Genomic DNA, 16,316 nt, shown 5'->3' on the forward strand with positions numbered 1-16,316 from the left:
TGAATGAATAGCTTATATTTTCCTACACTGGCCTTTTGCATAAAACATGTAATAGCAACTATGTATGGAGGATCACCGATTCGATCTGTGTACCTATCATCATTATTCTGATTCGAGGGGGTCTTGCAATGCAGTGTTGTCGCCTCTACCTCTGAGCCTGAAGGTGTGCATAGAAGTCCTGTCTGCCACAGATGTGTTTTATAACATGTCCAGCAGGTTAAATTAAATTTTTTTTCTCTCATTCTATTCACCGTTGTCTGACAGATGTCCAAGGGCTTTCAAGCCTGCAAGTATGGCTAAAACTGAGAAAGTTAAATGATGTTGATTGACGAGGTAGTGAAATTGATCTAGCAAGTGGAGAACTTAGTCAGAGAATTTTACCACATTGGAAACAGACTCTTCGGTCCAACTTGTCCATGTGGGCCAGGTATTGTAAACTGATCTAATCCCATTTGCCAGCATTTGGTCCATATCCCTCTAAACCTTTCCTATTCATATACGCATACAGATGCCTTTTAAATGTTGTAATTGTAACTGCCTCCACCACTTCCTTTGGCAGCTTGTTCCATACATGCCCAACCCTCTGTGAAAAGTTTGCCCCTCAAGTCATTTTTCTTAAAAATCTTTCCCCTCTCACCTTAAACATATGCCTTCTAGTTTTGAACTCTTCAACCCTAGGAAACAGACCTTGGTTATTCGTCCTATCCATGCCCCTCATGATGTTTATAAACCTCTGTTAAGTTACTTCTTGGGCTTTGCTCCAGAGGACAACAGCTAAAAATGTGTTGCTGGAAAAGCGCAGCAGGTCAGGCAGCATCGAGGGAACAGGAAAATCGACATTTCGGGCATAAGCCCTTCTTCGTCGATTCTCCTGTTCCCTGGATGCTGCCTGACCTGCTGTGCTTTTCCAGCAACATATTTTCAGCTCTGATCTCCAGCATCTGCAGTCCTCACTTTCTCCTCCAGAGGACAACACCCCAGCTTTTCGGTCTTTCCCTTTAACGCAACAAGGATGTTGCCAGGACTTCAGGGTGTAAGTCTTTTCTGCACCATCTCAATTATAACAAGTCCTTCCTAAAGAAGGATGACCAGAATTATACACCGTATTCTAAAAGTGGCCTCACCAATCCCCTGTACAGCCGTAGTATGACATCCCAACTCCTATACTTAATGTTTTGACTAATGAAAGCAAGTGTGTCAAATGCTGCCTTCACCACCCTATCTACCTGCGACTCAGTTTTCAAGGAACTATGCACCTGCAACTCTAGGTCTCTTTGTTCAGCAACAATTCCCAGTACTCTACTATTAAGTGTGAAAGTCCCTGATTCACCTTACCAAAATGTGACACCTCAGATTAGTCTAAATTAAACTTCATTTGCCACTCAGGCCAATTGTCCAATGTACAAATCAAAAAGCATACATTTATTAAGGAGTTGGAGATGCCGTGTTGAGTTTGTCAACCATTCTATAAAACACACTGAACATTTTGGAGCAGTTGGATAAGCAGACCTCCTCTGCAGCAGAACAAAGAAGAACAGCTGCCTATCCTAATATTGAAGATGTTCTGCTAAACGTGGTTCAAGGCCACTTGAGCAAAGAATGTTCCCGACTGAAGGACCGAGGCCATAATAAGGAGTTCACCTTCAGCAATAGATGGCTTACCCCACCTTGCTTCCCTAGCTGAAGAGATGCTCTGGGATTTTGCACTGTAACACAAAAGCATAGAAAACATGGTTAATAGCATGGTGCATTGTATTATACTTATCTGAAGGCAGCACTTTAGAAAATATTCACTGGATCTTTTTGGTTCTATCCGCCAACATTTTGCCAAGCCTTTTTCTTGTATGAGGTCAGGCTATTGTAAGGTGTGAACAAGTTGAAAGTAATGATACTAACTTTTTTTTTACTGTTTTCATTATTGGTTTGTTTTTTGGACAGTGTTGTAGACAAATTGGGTTACACAGGTGCCTCCTCCCCTATCTCGAAGCTCTGTGAGACATTTACTTGTCAGTAGATACCTCAGGATTTGACTCCTCAAGAGTTTACTGTAGTTAACTGTTAGGCTAACTAAGTACAGTTTTGTCTTCCAAGTTGATACCTCAAAGAGATCTCCCCTATAATAGCTCTATATTGAGCTCATTTCTTTTGAGTCTCTCACTGCTAGTGCCTGGACTCTGTTGCTATGGCCATGCCTTATCTTTAAAAAGTTAAGCTCACACCGCCCAACCACAATGTATGTTAGTGTAACTCTAATGAATCATCACTGGGTCTTCTAATACCGTCTAATCAGTGGAGATCTAGAAGTCTTTTCTGGGGCTAACATAACTCTCTCTCTTACTGGGACCTTTAAATGTTGTTAAATTTGCAAGTATTTTGTTAAATTAGACACTTTTGCTGAGTCTGAATGATAAAGCAGAGATGGTTGTTCCTGCTTGAAAACCCCTATTTCACTAGTTTAATTGTAGTGTAAGCAATGCTAGTCTGAAACCTAGATTTATGTCATGGAGAGATGAACAGCCTCTCTGTTGAGATGAAAATGTCAGATGAGCACAGGCAAACACACATTTCCCGTTTTTTTGCGGAATAGATGGACTTGATTTGCATTTTCATTATTTAAAATTACTTTAGCGTCTAGATGATTAAGGGCTGAGGCTTGGCTAGGACTGTTCCAGTTGCTTATGTAGCTTTCTGTCACTATGATGGTTTATATTGGGCTAGAACACCAGTGAACACTCATACAAGTGGCCTGGAGACCCATTAGCACTTGAATGGACACTGAGTTTTTCCTGAGTCTTGAAGCTGTCAACTGGACTTCTTTTATAACCAAATGTACAGAATAACAGTAATTATTTAAATTTTGATAGACTGGGAAACGTTGACGTAGAAAGGATGCGTGCAGCTCCAATACCAGTCAAAGCTTGATACCATCCAGGACGAAAGAGCCCCCAGCTCCACATCCGCATCATTCACTCCCTCTATGACTAATGCATAGTGGTCATAATGTATACCATATGCGAGATGCACTGCAGCAACTTACAAAAGGCTCCTTCATCGTCATCTTCCAAACTCATGACCGCAACTATCTAGAAGGAGAAGGGCAGCAGATACATGGGAACACCATCACCTCTTCGTTTTCCTTCAAGCCGGTCACTGTCCTCACTTGAAATATCTCTCCATTCCTTCAGTGTCACTGGACCAAACTATTGGAATTCTCTCCAACAGTATTGTTGGTCAACTGGCACCAAATGTACTGTAACAGTTTAAAGAGGCAACCCACCAGCAACAACTTAAGGGCAGCTAGATAATGAATACTGCCCAGTCAGTGAAGCTGACATCCCAGGAATGAATTTTAAAAGGTGTCCTTGTATAGCATCCCTGAAAATAAGTTTGCAGATGCAATAAGCAGTTAGGAGGGCAAAAGGCAGTTTCATTGCAAGATTGTATGAGTACTTCTGCAGCTTATAGGTGCTTAGTGACTTTACATCTGCACTTATTGTGTCCTTATGCAAGAAAAAAAAGTGTCCTTTTTAGTTGAGGAAGTGCAGTGAATGTTAACCAGATTGATTTTTAGGATGGCAGGTTTGATGTATGAAGAGAGATTGGACCAGTATTCACTAGAGTTTAGAAGAATGAAAGAGCACACACAAAATTCTGACAGGCCTGGGCAGTCTGAAAATAGGGATAATGTTTCTCCTGACCAGTGGCCCAGAACAAGCGATCGATGTCAGGATGCGCAGTAGGCCATTTCAGACTGAAATGAGGAGAAATGTATTCACTCCAGGTTGTCAATTTATGGAATTATCTACTACAGAAATCTTTGAAGTGCAAGACTTGGAATATGTTAAATAAATAGATTCCACAGGCTAAATGTGACCAGATATGGAGAGAGTGCAGGGGTATGGTATTGAGACAGAGGATCAGCCATGATCATGTTGAATAATGGAGTGTGCTCAAAAGGCTAAATGGCCTGTTCCTGCTCAGTTTTCTTGTGTTTTTGTTAGGTGATTCTGCAGCTTTCATTGCAGGGGAGTGAGACTATAGCACATCTTCCTGTGTTGTAACATTTAAGCCAGCAAGAAAATCTTTAACCCATAGAAAACTGAATTGACAGATCAGCCAAGATAAGGGGAACAGCTTTAGCAAGGTTAATACAGGGAGTGACTGCACAGATCCAATGATAAAACTGCAGAACTCACCAATATAAAAGCAAGTAACTCGCTTTCTTTCCTTGTGAAATATTAATCAATCTTAATTTAGAATGGAAGCAGAAAAAAGTTAATTGGGAGTTGGGTGTATGGAAATCCGAGATCTTTGAAAAATCATCTTCTGTATCTGTGTCATAGATACACTTAATCCCATGATTTATCATATGTGACCTGTTGCACTTAATCTCTAAATTTTAAGTGGTTTATCTAATCTCCATATTGTTTTTCCCCAAACGTAAATCAATGATATTTTTGAGTTTGGGATTGACATTTCTCTACAAAACACTGCAAAGCAGACAGATTGTGAAGTGGCAGCTTATCTTTTGCTATGCTGAATCTTCTCACTGAAATTCATAAAATTATAGTTCAAATTGAGTTTGAAATTCTTTTTCCCCAGTTTTACTGCTGTTTTTACTTGATTTTAAATTAGAAAATAATTTGCAATATTTTCCAAGGCAGTGGCAAATGAAAATTGATGTGGTGAAAAGATTGAATTGCTGCAAGTCCATTTTACGCTGCTGGCATGGCCAATGTCAGCCCCATTACCCACAGATTTATGTAATAAGATGTTGGCATTAGTCCAGCTAAATGAGGTCAAAACACACTGAAGGAAGTAGCTAAATAGCTATAGGTTAAGCTAACGAACAGTCTGTGAAACATTGGATTGGTACTAGGTACCCTCTGAATGAAATATTACTGAATTGCTGCCTCTGCAGTATATTGTAAACAGCCGTAATGGGTCTTGTGGGCAACTTATGTATAGACCTCCACTGTAGTGTGTGCTCACTGTATGCATAACCCTAACTATTGCATTCTGAACATCAGTACAACTTCTGTGTGGTCACTCTATTGCCCAGTTTACATCTAATGATGTTTCACACTGGATGTAGTGCAGCTTCTCAAGGGGAGAATAATCATGTGAAAATGTGCATCTTCTATAAAATGCTGTATTTAATATTGTTAAAAAAAAATTCTAGTTTGTCATTGGAAACACTGGTTGAATCACACTGCTTCAAAATGTACAATATCTTAGCCTAGTCTTATTTCATTACAATGATAAAGTTTACATCAGATCATCTTTTTTAACGTAACTGCATATTTAGTTATGTTGGTCTGGAAACAACTGAGCAAAAATGCATATTTTCAAATAATTGCAGGAGATGTAATGAGGCTGGAAACAGTGTTAGAATCCATACAAAAGAACATTCACTCCTCATCACATATCTTCAAGCTCGCCCAGGATGCATTTAAAATAGCAACTCCTATGGACAGTTTGCCCGATATTACCCTTCTCAAAGTGTCCCTGGAGCTGGGTCTTCAGGTAAGTCCACAATTGTATACTGAGATTAGTGATTTTTTTAATCCAATTTTGGTGGTTGAGTTATATCCAAATAGGTTCTTATGACAGATGTTTAGCCATCCTAGAAAGATATTCCTAAATTATTGATCAAGTAATATGTTTCAATCTTTCTCTCTTCCCAGACTGGCCAAAAAAGTGGTTTGCTTTGATATGCCATATAAATATTGCTCCAATGTAGCGTACCTATTAATAACAACTTGAGATCATATTGTGACAATCACAAATCATGTTAATTTCCTTAGAAGTTAATTGAGTTTTTAAAAATCAAATTTTTATGGGTATGAGCTCCTTTTGGTAAAACATGTAGTAATGGCATGTGTTCAGTTTCCATAAAGTGATTGTCAAATGTGTTACTGACTGGCGGGGAGTGGGGACATGTGATATTAAATGAACCCATCCTCATGAGCCTTGCCCTCTGACATGTGGGTTTAGCTAAATGGGAGAGGGTAACTTGTTCCAGGCTTTAATCACCCAATGAGCCATTTGGTAACTCCAATATGTATCGCTCTCCTGGCCTTTTCATGGCATGTTCTCCTGCTTTTGAGTTGTTATCTTTGCTGAACTTTCCCAGTTGCAATCTTCTGAATGGAGTTTTGTTATCTGGAGATACGTACTCTCCGTTTGCACCGAAAACCTTCCCTGCCCTTGTATCTCCTGTTATGTGTGCAACAGACTTTGCTTTATTCATTCTAGTTTATGGTGAAGTTATCTCCCTTTTTAGGAAGGTGTGTCTTAAACTGATGCAGAATCCATTCTGTGACTGTTTTTGCCACTTGGTCTCTTGCAGATGGCTGCTCCCTCCATTTATGTTCTCTATCACAAATAGCATTCAAAATTAATTGAGTACATTAAGGATCAAGAGCTGAGGTTGACCTAAATCTGCTTTTTAATAAACTAATTAACCATCCTTTCTTTTCCTTGAAGTTTCCCTTCCTGCTGACATTTTCCAGCATCTTGTCCAACCGTATAAATGCATGTTCGTTCTTTATAGTCCACCATGTTTTACATCCTGCTCCTTCTGGAGTTCCATTCCGAAATCCATACCATCTCCCTCTGCTTTCAACATCTTACTATCTCCTTATTAACTCCTCTTACATTTTTTGCTTTATCTCCTAAAGTTATCCTTTGCTTTCTTTATTATCAGTGAACATTAATTTATCCAGTTTGTAAAATGAGCTGTGATGTATTTCCAAAGATATCAAATTGCATTTTTGACCACCCCATGAGATAAATTCGAGTCAGTTTTGTTGGGGATGTGCTTCCAGATCAAAGTGGCACTTAGTTTGGAATTATATCGGCCACTGACTCGAACCAGTGAATGGAAAGACTGGTGCTGGAAATAGGAGTTATATTGGTGCAATAGGTTGCAGTTTCTGAGGTTAGGACTGTATATGCTGTATCTCTACTCTGTTATATGTGACTTGAAAGCACTTCTTGCTGATGTTGAAAGCAAGAAATTGTGCTAATAACCCAGAATCAACACCCCATGTGATGTTGCACACAACTTACATTGTTTTTTAAAGTAGCTGATCTTTACTATCCCTGAGCAAAATGCAGAAATCATCCTTCAAGAAAGAATATCTGAATGTAAACAATCTTCCAGTTACTTTTCATTAGTAACTTTGAAAAACCTAAACTTCCATTTTAATACTATTCTATTGCAGGTTATGCGAATGACATTATCAACATTAAATTGGCGCCGTCGTGAGATGGTGCGATGGTTGGTAACATGTGCTACAGAAGTAGGTGAGTCAAAAGTTGTAATTCACGGTGAACAGCTGTATTAAAGAGAGGCTGTGAACAAAACAGATATCGATGCAACAGAAAGCAGTGACTTTAGACAAAGGATTGAAGTATAAAAGCAAGAAATGCTGAAATCTGAATTTAAAAACAAACATCCAATAGTTGAGGCAACATCTGCCTAGTTTGTGATCTTGTTTTTCTAGTTTCCTATTTTTAATTAATATGATTCTGTCGAGAGCCTCCCAGTTAACCATTGTGGTGTTGGTGGATGATCCAAGGAGATACTGGAGGGATAGTATATTATTTGATGTAAATATTAGTATAATATTTGATGGGGAGAGCCTTATTTTGTATGGTTAATTATTCTATTTGAATTACATAATGTAAATAGTGGTTTCCAAAAGGAGTCTAAATTGATGTATAGAATTAGATTGTAACAAGCATGTTGGGAAACCAGTTTAAAGCTATTTGGTGATTTTCCTGCATAGCAAATTCTCAGACATCAAGGGAGGTAGCAAGCAGGTACTTCCTCATGCCCTGTAGGGCAAACAAAACCAACCTTGTCTTGCACATCTTCAAGTAGTAGAACTACAAAGGCTTTGTTTCAGGCCTTGCCAAAACTGCCTGATCTGTTGCAAAGAAATGATACAATAAGGACAAAACTGCAAAAAAAAAAGTTGCGATCAGTACCATACAAAAGTCGTTGTGACTAGCTTTAAATTTAATAATTCTCACCACTGTTACCAGTATTTATGCTAAGCTATGCTCGTGTGCAGCCTGTCAATATTCTGGGGTTACCGTTGACCAGAGTCCTAACGAGACTAGTCATCTAAATACTGTGGATATAGCAGCAGGTCAAGGCTAGGAATACTGAAACTTGATTCACTTCCTATCTGCCCAGTGCCAGTCCACAATTTCCAAGTCAGGAGCATAAAAGAATTCACTCCACTTGCCTACATGTATGCAACTCCAGCAATACGCAAGAAACTTGACACCATCCAGGACAAAATAGCTCATTTGATTTAAAATGTTGCAACATTTTAAACAATCACTTCCCCCACCAAAGACAAACAGTGGCCACTCTGTGTACCTTCTACAAGATGCACTACAGCAAGTCACCAACTTTCCTCTCTCAGCACTTTTCAAACTCTCACCTCTGGCACCGAGAAAGTCAGGAGCAGCATGTCTTAGTCTTTTATGCCACAGATTTCTTTGTAATGTTGGGATAATACATACAATGCCAGGAGTGCCTTCAAGCCACACAAAACCAGAACTGAATAGTGTTTCTGTCAATGGATTAATTTCCTGGAGCTTGCTCCCTACCAGCACTATAGCGAACCAACCCACTATGAACTGCATCACCACCACCCCCAAGACAGTTGGGAATGGGCTTTAATTACTAGCTGAACAAATGAAACCCATGTGTCATGAATTATTAAAAGTTTAACAAACCTGAACGTATTTCATATGCCAGTTCAAAACTGAACTGTTTAAGATAGTACATATATTGCAGTTATACAAAAACAAAAGAGGGAATTGCATTTTGGAAGAAATGGGCATTGCATATCAAGGAAAATATAGAGATCATTGGTGGCTTATGATCACATGTAGTGTCGCAAATTTATAAATTTGATTTGTAAATTTGTTAGAATAGGTTTAATAACTTATTATATACTCTCATATACATGCTTTACAATTACAAAACAACCTCGGTTATCTGAACGAGATGGCCGGGGGGAGTGTTTTGCTCGGCTAACTGGATAATGGGTAACATTTTTACAGGACTTTGAGATCTTGTTTGGATAATCCAAAATTCGAGTAATTGACGTTTGGATAATTAAGGTTGTTCTGTATGTGTATGCATGTTGTCTTTTCCTTTCCTTCTATCTGTTTTGTTTTTGCTTTCTTTTACTGTGCTCCTGTCTTTTGTCCATTTGCAACTTCTCCCGACTCCCATACAGTGTCTCCTTTTACTCTGCCTGTAGCACTACCACATGCCATGACTTGTTACTGTGTGTTCATGAACACCTGGCATTGTAACAGTTCATTGGTTTGTGTGGATTGTTCCAGCATTACAAAGATATCTGTGGCATAAAAGACCAAAATAAAAAGCACCTGGCTATCAGGAAGCAGCCAAGATTAATGGAAGGGTTGCTGTGAAAGGCCATTTTGAGAGTCAGTTTCATGTTCTCTCTCCTCTTCAAACTTGTGAAATCCTGCCAGAGTGAAGAAGTGAAAACGTCCGTCAGCCAGTTGTAATGTTCCGACTCGAAATGACTAATACATTTCTATTCATCAGTAATATGCTGCACTAAACTTTTCCAAATTTAACTGTGTTGATTAAGAAACCACAGCATGTTTCGCTTGGCATTCTTATAATATTTCCCAGGTCCAACTTCTGGGTGTTTTGCACTGATTGGTAAATTATGTTGACGCACACTACTGAATGATCTGGATCTTTACTTCTGATCCTTGTATCCGCTTGACACTTCCATTCAGTCTCACTCGGGCATGATCATTCCTTCTCGTCCATAGCTCTGTGCCCCACAAGGCCTTTTATCTTACTCTCTAGTTTCTGCCTTTTGGCATGTAACTATTATTTCTTCCAGCTCTGTCACCAAATGCTAAACCCAGATCTGTTTTTTTTCCACCAGATGTCATGTATGATTAAATTCTTGTTCAATTAGGTTGATGAATATAATGCAGTAGATACAGTGTGCACGGCCCAGGTTCAAATCCCATCTGCTTCACAGGTGTGCAATAGCATCTGTGAACAGGTTGACTAGAAAATATCTGCAGTATATTAGGATTTTCAGGAGACATTCAACAAGATGTTTCCTAAGTTAGAAATATTAAGGCATATAGTATGTAAGAAAATATGGCAGCTTGGTAGAGAGTTAGCAGGTGGATAGGTAAAAGTAAATTAATTCTGCTCTGATTGGAAGTACTGCACCTAAAGGTGTCAGTGCTGGCTCGACTTTCTTTTGTGCTTTGCAGGCAATTTCAATTTGCTGATGACACAAAACTATGTGTGAACTAGGAGAAGGAAGCTACTCTGCTGTTCGTTGAGATGATCATCTGAAAATGGCTTCAACTCTATATTCCCATCTTCCCAGATAACCTTCGATTATTGATTGTCAATGGGGTCAATCATCTCAACCCTTTAAAAATATCCAATGACTATGCCTGCACCAGTCTCTGGTGAAGAACATTCCAAAGAATCATAACTCCTGAGACAAACATTTTCTCCACATCTTGATCTTGCGTGGAAGGCTCTTTGTTGTTATACCATGTTCTCTAATTCTAGTTTCTCCCACAATGGGAATTGTGGTATCCATTTTGGTATCCACCTTGTCAAGTTCTCTCAGTATCTTATACATCTCAGAATGATCATCTGAGTCTTCTGAGCTCCAGTAGATCAAGGCACATTTTCTCATGAGATATCAATTACCACCACCACCCTACCCCCAAGCCATGCTATTGGGGGAGAAGATTCGCAGTACTTGGTTTTACAGAAAACAATGAAGATTGCAATAGTCTATGGGGAAAAGTATGGAATGGGCAAATGCGGCAGCTGCACTTTGGCTGTCTCACACTTATCCACAATTTGGTGGAGGGGGGAGAGGCAGAGGAGGTGGAATGTTGGGGTAGGGGGGAGAAGCACAGGGGGGGTGGAATATTGGGGAGGTGGAAAAGGAACAACCACTTAATGAAAGATGCTGAAGGGTGTGGATGATCTGAAGCCTCAAATACATTATTGCAAATGCTTGTAATGAATAAGACTGAATGATTTGGACACTTTAGTTGAAAGCTGGATCTGCTTGAAAAAGAAGATATTCCTACACAGAATGTGTATGTATGTCACTGGACTGGTAATCTAGAGGTGTTGGTGGATAATCTTAAAAATAAACTGATATGGATAAAAGATAACCATGATCCTATGGAATTGTAACTTTATCTGAACTGGTTCATTAATTCCAATTCGGGAAGGAAATCTGCAATCCTTACCCACTCTAGCCTATATCTAGCTCTAATTAGCAGCTACTCAAGTAGTTTAGCAAAACAGTTGGTGTCACCACCCTCTCAATGCATCTAGAGATTGTGATTAAATGCCAGTATGACATGGGGAGAATTTGTTTTAACAGTGGATGTGGTGCAGAGCTAAGAATTTAGTTACTGATTACTGTAGCAAAAATCTGGGTAAAATGCAATTGGCTGTCTTTTGTGTTCTAAGCTTCTATAACACCATTTGAATTGTTATAAAGCCAAATCTAGTGGAAGGCCCTTTTCACCTGCCCTTACCTCAAAAGAATACCCCTGATTTGACAATGTGACATTTTTTTCTATTTCTGTCCCAAGTATAGTTGAATTCCCTTAGAATCATAAGATAGCAACAACCCAGATGGGGACTATGTTCAGCTTGTTGTTTCCCTTTCCCTAGGGTAGGGGAGTTCAAAACTAGGGCATATTTTTAAGGTGAGGGGAGAAAATGTTTAAAAGGACATGGAGGTGGGGGGGCAGCATTTTATACAAATTACTTCGTGTGGAATGAACTGTCAGAGGAAATGGTATATGCAGGTACAGTTACAACATTTAAAAGACATTTGGAGAAGTACATGAATAGGAAGGGTTTGGAAGAATATAGGCCAAGCTCAGGCAGTTGGGTCTAAAACAATTCTGTTTGGAAATGTGGTTGACATGGACTGGCTGGACCGAATGGTCTGCTTTGGTCCTGTATGATTATGCCATCACTCTGTGGAGGTAACCTGGCTACTCTAACTCCTGCAAATATTTTCAGTTCAGAAAATTGTGCAGTCCTTATTAAAAGCTTCAATAAATCTGTCTCCTTCGCACTCTCTTTTTGCAGGACCTGGAAAGCATTGCCAGTGTTTCAGCATTTTTTTTCCACCTCTGATTTTGTCAATCGCTTTAAATTGGTGACCCCTGATTTTCAATCTTCCCCCGTCTTCTGTCCTGAATCCCCTCTTGATTTTGGACCTCTTTATCAAATCTCCCCTTGGCCAGCTTTTCTCTAAGAACAGCAGCTCCGCCTTCTCCAGTTTGTCCATATAACTGAAGGCTGCTCATTTTGAGGCATCCTCCTGTTCTCCTACCTGTCTCAGCAGTGTCTACTGGTGGAGCTGCCAGTCAGTAGCATTATGATTCCACCATCAGATATAGGAAGGGGGGGAAACACAAACATGGCCACTTAGGACAGTGCTGTAGATCCAGCTTTGCTGCCAGCATATGCAAGCTGGTGAGCCCCTAGAAGATGGCATTAGGGCCCTGAACTCATGGGAATATCCAGTTCAGTCAATAAAGTAGGTGGCACAGAGCTTTTTCAAACACTTAGTTATGGTTGTATGATTACTGAATGAAGATGGCTAAGTTCCGCATCTTTCGAAGGTCTGCTTTTCCTATGTTTGACGGGCAGAATGGATTTCCGTGCAGACTGAAACCAAAGTGCTGTTATAAAAGGGAAACTGATTTGTTAAAGTAGAATTTAAAGTTGCTCAGAGTTTTAGGCCAAATTGGATAAATAATTGGAAAACTTATTTATTTCATATTTTTATCATGGTACCTCTCCTTCAGCAATTATAGAATTGCATTTGAGGGAGAGAGGCTTTGCCTGTTACATTAACTACTTGTGTTCCTACAGTCTTTTATGTTTTTCCTTTCCCTCGCTTTCCACTGCCCCTACCAAAGAAAGCATTTGCAGCTATTTGAAACCGGTAGAAATTCCTGAAGATATGGGTGTACTTGTATTTGTTGGAAGCTGCAGAGTTTGTTCATTACCCAGAAGCCTGATCTGCACACGGGATCGCAATTCTTTGATGGTAATTGTTCAAGGAATAAAATAGCTGAACCTTTTTCTTTTGTCTTTTCAGGTGTTTATGCATTGGACAGCATTATGCAAAGTTGGTTTACATTATTCACCCCAACTGAAGCTACCAGTATTGTTGCCACTACAGTAATGTCTCATAGCACAGTTGTTAGATTGAACCTGGACTATAACCAACGGGAGAAACTAGCCAGCAGTGCAAGGACGCTTGCACTGCAGTGTGCAATGAAGGATCCTCAGAACTGTGCCCTCTCTGCTCTAACCCTGTGTGAAAAGGACCATATAGCTTTTGAGACTGCTTACCAAATAGTTCTAGATGCTGCCACGACTGGTATGAGTTATACACAGCTCTTCACAATTGCTCGATACATGGAGCACCGTGGTTACCCAATGCGGGCCTATAAGCTAGCCACCTTGGCAATGACGCATCTCAACCTGGGTTACAATCAGGATACACACCCTGCCATTAATGACGTCCTATGGGCATGTGCACTTAGCCATTCCCTTGGGAAGAATGAGCTAGCAGCTATAATACCTCTGGTGGTTAAAAGTGTTCAGTGTGCCACAGTACTTTCTGACATTCTGCGCCGGTGCACTTTGACCACACCAGGAATGGTGGGACTACATGGACGGAGGAACTCTGGGAAATTAATGTCACTGGACAAAGCACCACTCCGACAGCTCCTGGATGCCACTATTGGGGCCTATATAAATACAACACATTCACGGCTTACGCACATTAGTCCACGGCACTATAGTGAGTTTATAGAGTTCCTAAGCAAGGCTCGAGAGACCTTCTTGATGGCTCACGATGGACACATCCAGTTTACACAGTTTATTGACAACCTGAAGCAAATTTACAAAGGCAAAAAGAAACTCATGATGTTAGTGCGAGAGCGATTTGGTTGATCAGCACGCTGTCATATCTTTTTATTGAGCCTGCCTTTGTACCCTTTTTAACCTAAACCAGAGCCACACCGGTATTATATGTGTATAGTAATGAACAGTTCACAAACTTTAACCCTGTTGATTGTGAGATTTATGTGTGTTTTTTTGTATGAGAGAAGAAAAGAATCAGTTTACACTGAGTACATGTTGTCAAGTGGCAAAAGTCCACGTCGCTCCTGTCCTTTGTATGTACATTCACAGCCTAAGAGTATGGCTTTAAACCAAACAGACACCTCCATCCTCAGTGATAAGTACCTCGTATGGATTCAGCTTTACTCCTTCGTCACTCATCCTCACATTTCAGTGTATTAAAAATACAAGGCTGACCACGTGGCTTTGCAGTGCTGTTCATCCAGAAGCATGGCACACGTTGCTCGTGCATGTGTAATTAGCGACTGTCAACATACATTCTCAGGGATTTATCGAAGAAAGAATGAGAGCATTTATTGTACTGTATATATTATAGTATATGTCTGAATATTGAAAAAATATACGTAACATTTTAATTTATAAAATATTCTATGTAATGCAAAATACTTGAAGCTGCAGTAGCTTGGTATAAAAACATATCAGAAGGACTAAAGTGCGCCTTGCTTCAGGTTGGCTCAGGTGGAGAATTGTGTGCTGGGCATCTATGCAGAGCCACCACCTCTGTTGCATGATTGGACTGATAATTAGTCTGAGAAAACATAAATTTTAATAAAGAAAAAAATCTGCTTGTAACAAACACCATAGTTAAAAGGGGCAAAAAAAACAAATTACAGCCAGAGCAGTAAGCCTTAGCATTAAAAGTATTTGCCAGAATTGGGCTTTGTGCCTCCTAGTCTAGAACTGAACTACAACAATTTAAGACATCCTTGAAAAGGTTGAACTATGTGTTTTACAATAAAAAAGATGTTACAGTAGGCCTTTGCAGTGGTATAGTGAAATGCTACTTATGTGCTCAATAACATATATTAATCTGCATTGGGAACTGACTTTGTGCAGGACAGGAAGTTGCTGTGTAGTAAGACTGTTCTACTTTTTTTCCTCCTATAGAATTCCTCGAGAGAGAGAACAGCCTTCTATCTTGCCTTGTCTTAATGCTTTAAAAAAAAATAACCAAACTGGACATCTAACTACCAAACTGTTCATTAAAAATGACTTTGGTTTCTATTTTGAGTCTTTAATTTAGCAGAACTGTTCTGTATCTTGTGCTTTATAAAAGAGTTTTTACGTTGGGTGCAAAATGTTACTAGTGTCACTTGTTCCTTCCACTAGGGAAAATGCTAGAGGTATGTTCTGTAGCTTTTTTTGCTGTTTAGGAAAAGAAGATTATAATTTCTTGCTCACCATTTTATTTATTATAGTAGGTGAAAGATTGTACTTCATCGCCCGTGTAAACATGCTCTTGAAGTTTAAAAGTAATTAAGATTTGATACACTGATATCAATTTATTTATGTAACTAAATCACTGTTTTATAAACTTGTTAATGATTCAACAATTTTTTTGTTTTGATTAAAATTAGTTTTTTGAAAGTTAATGATGTCTCTGTGTATAATATAATTTACTTCGGGCTGTGAACATGCAAAATAGAGTTGTGAACAGCCCGGTGAAAATATAACTACCTTTTTGTTTTAAAGTGCATGCTTATTCATTATAGAACTGAAAGGGCCTCACTAGCACTCTGGATTGGATGGCTGTTTCTGGAACTAACTGATTAAGTTTGTAAATGCAAATTATAGAAGAATGCCACAAGCGTGTGTTAACAGATAGATATAATCAATCTGATTGAATTTTCAGCCCCGTATTAATTGCTGCTTCTAAATTTCACCTTTATTTAAAAACTATCTGGGGAGAAAGATCAATAACATGTGAATGGCAGAGTGGCTAATAGCTTGTCACTAATTACCTTTTCTGTCTATAACTTGGTTACTTTAATAACTGCAGTAAATGTTTCAATGGGCTTTTATTTCTTTTGCATCTTGCTCTGTTTTTAAGTCACTGCAGGACAGTCTCTGGTGGTTTGCACACTCTACATAAACTTACCTGAAATGCAAGAAAATGGATGTGCGGAAATCGGCAAGTTAGAGGAATTCCTACTGCAACATTGAACAGGAGGATCTCTGTTCCTAATCGACTGGACTGCGGCTTCAGTATCAGCAATAGGGCTGTCAAATACATTGAAATGATTTTGATACAATACAAACTTAGAACCTTTTTGCAAATTTTAGTTTC

The 16,316-nt window shown here is 39.3% G+C and overlaps 1 protein-coding gene across 1 annotated transcript in view; it reads left to right on the forward strand.

Annotated features, from left to right (window-relative positions):
• Nucleotides 1-15,586, forward strand: part of LOC122554950 (zinc finger SWIM domain-containing protein 6) — a 79,004-nt gene extending 63,418 nt beyond the window's left edge. The window contains exons 12-14 of the mRNA XM_043700413.1: nucleotides 5,363-5,526; nucleotides 7,230-7,311; nucleotides 13,197-15,586. Coding sequence (XP_043556348.1) covers nucleotides 5,363-5,526; nucleotides 7,230-7,311; nucleotides 13,197-14,059 — 1,109 coding nt within the window. The 3' untranslated portion in view covers nucleotides 14,060-15,586. The remainder of the gene's footprint in view (nucleotides 1-5,362; nucleotides 5,527-7,229; nucleotides 7,312-13,196) is intronic.
• Nucleotides 15,587-16,316: the final 730 nt, after the last annotated feature.

Source organism: Chiloscyllium plagiosum, chromosome 1, assembly GCF_004010195.1.
Source record: "Chiloscyllium plagiosum isolate BGI_BamShark_2017 chromosome 1, ASM401019v2, whole genome shotgun sequence".
NCBI classification, from domain to species: domain Eukaryota; kingdom Metazoa; phylum Chordata; class Chondrichthyes; order Orectolobiformes; family Hemiscylliidae; genus Chiloscyllium; species Chiloscyllium plagiosum.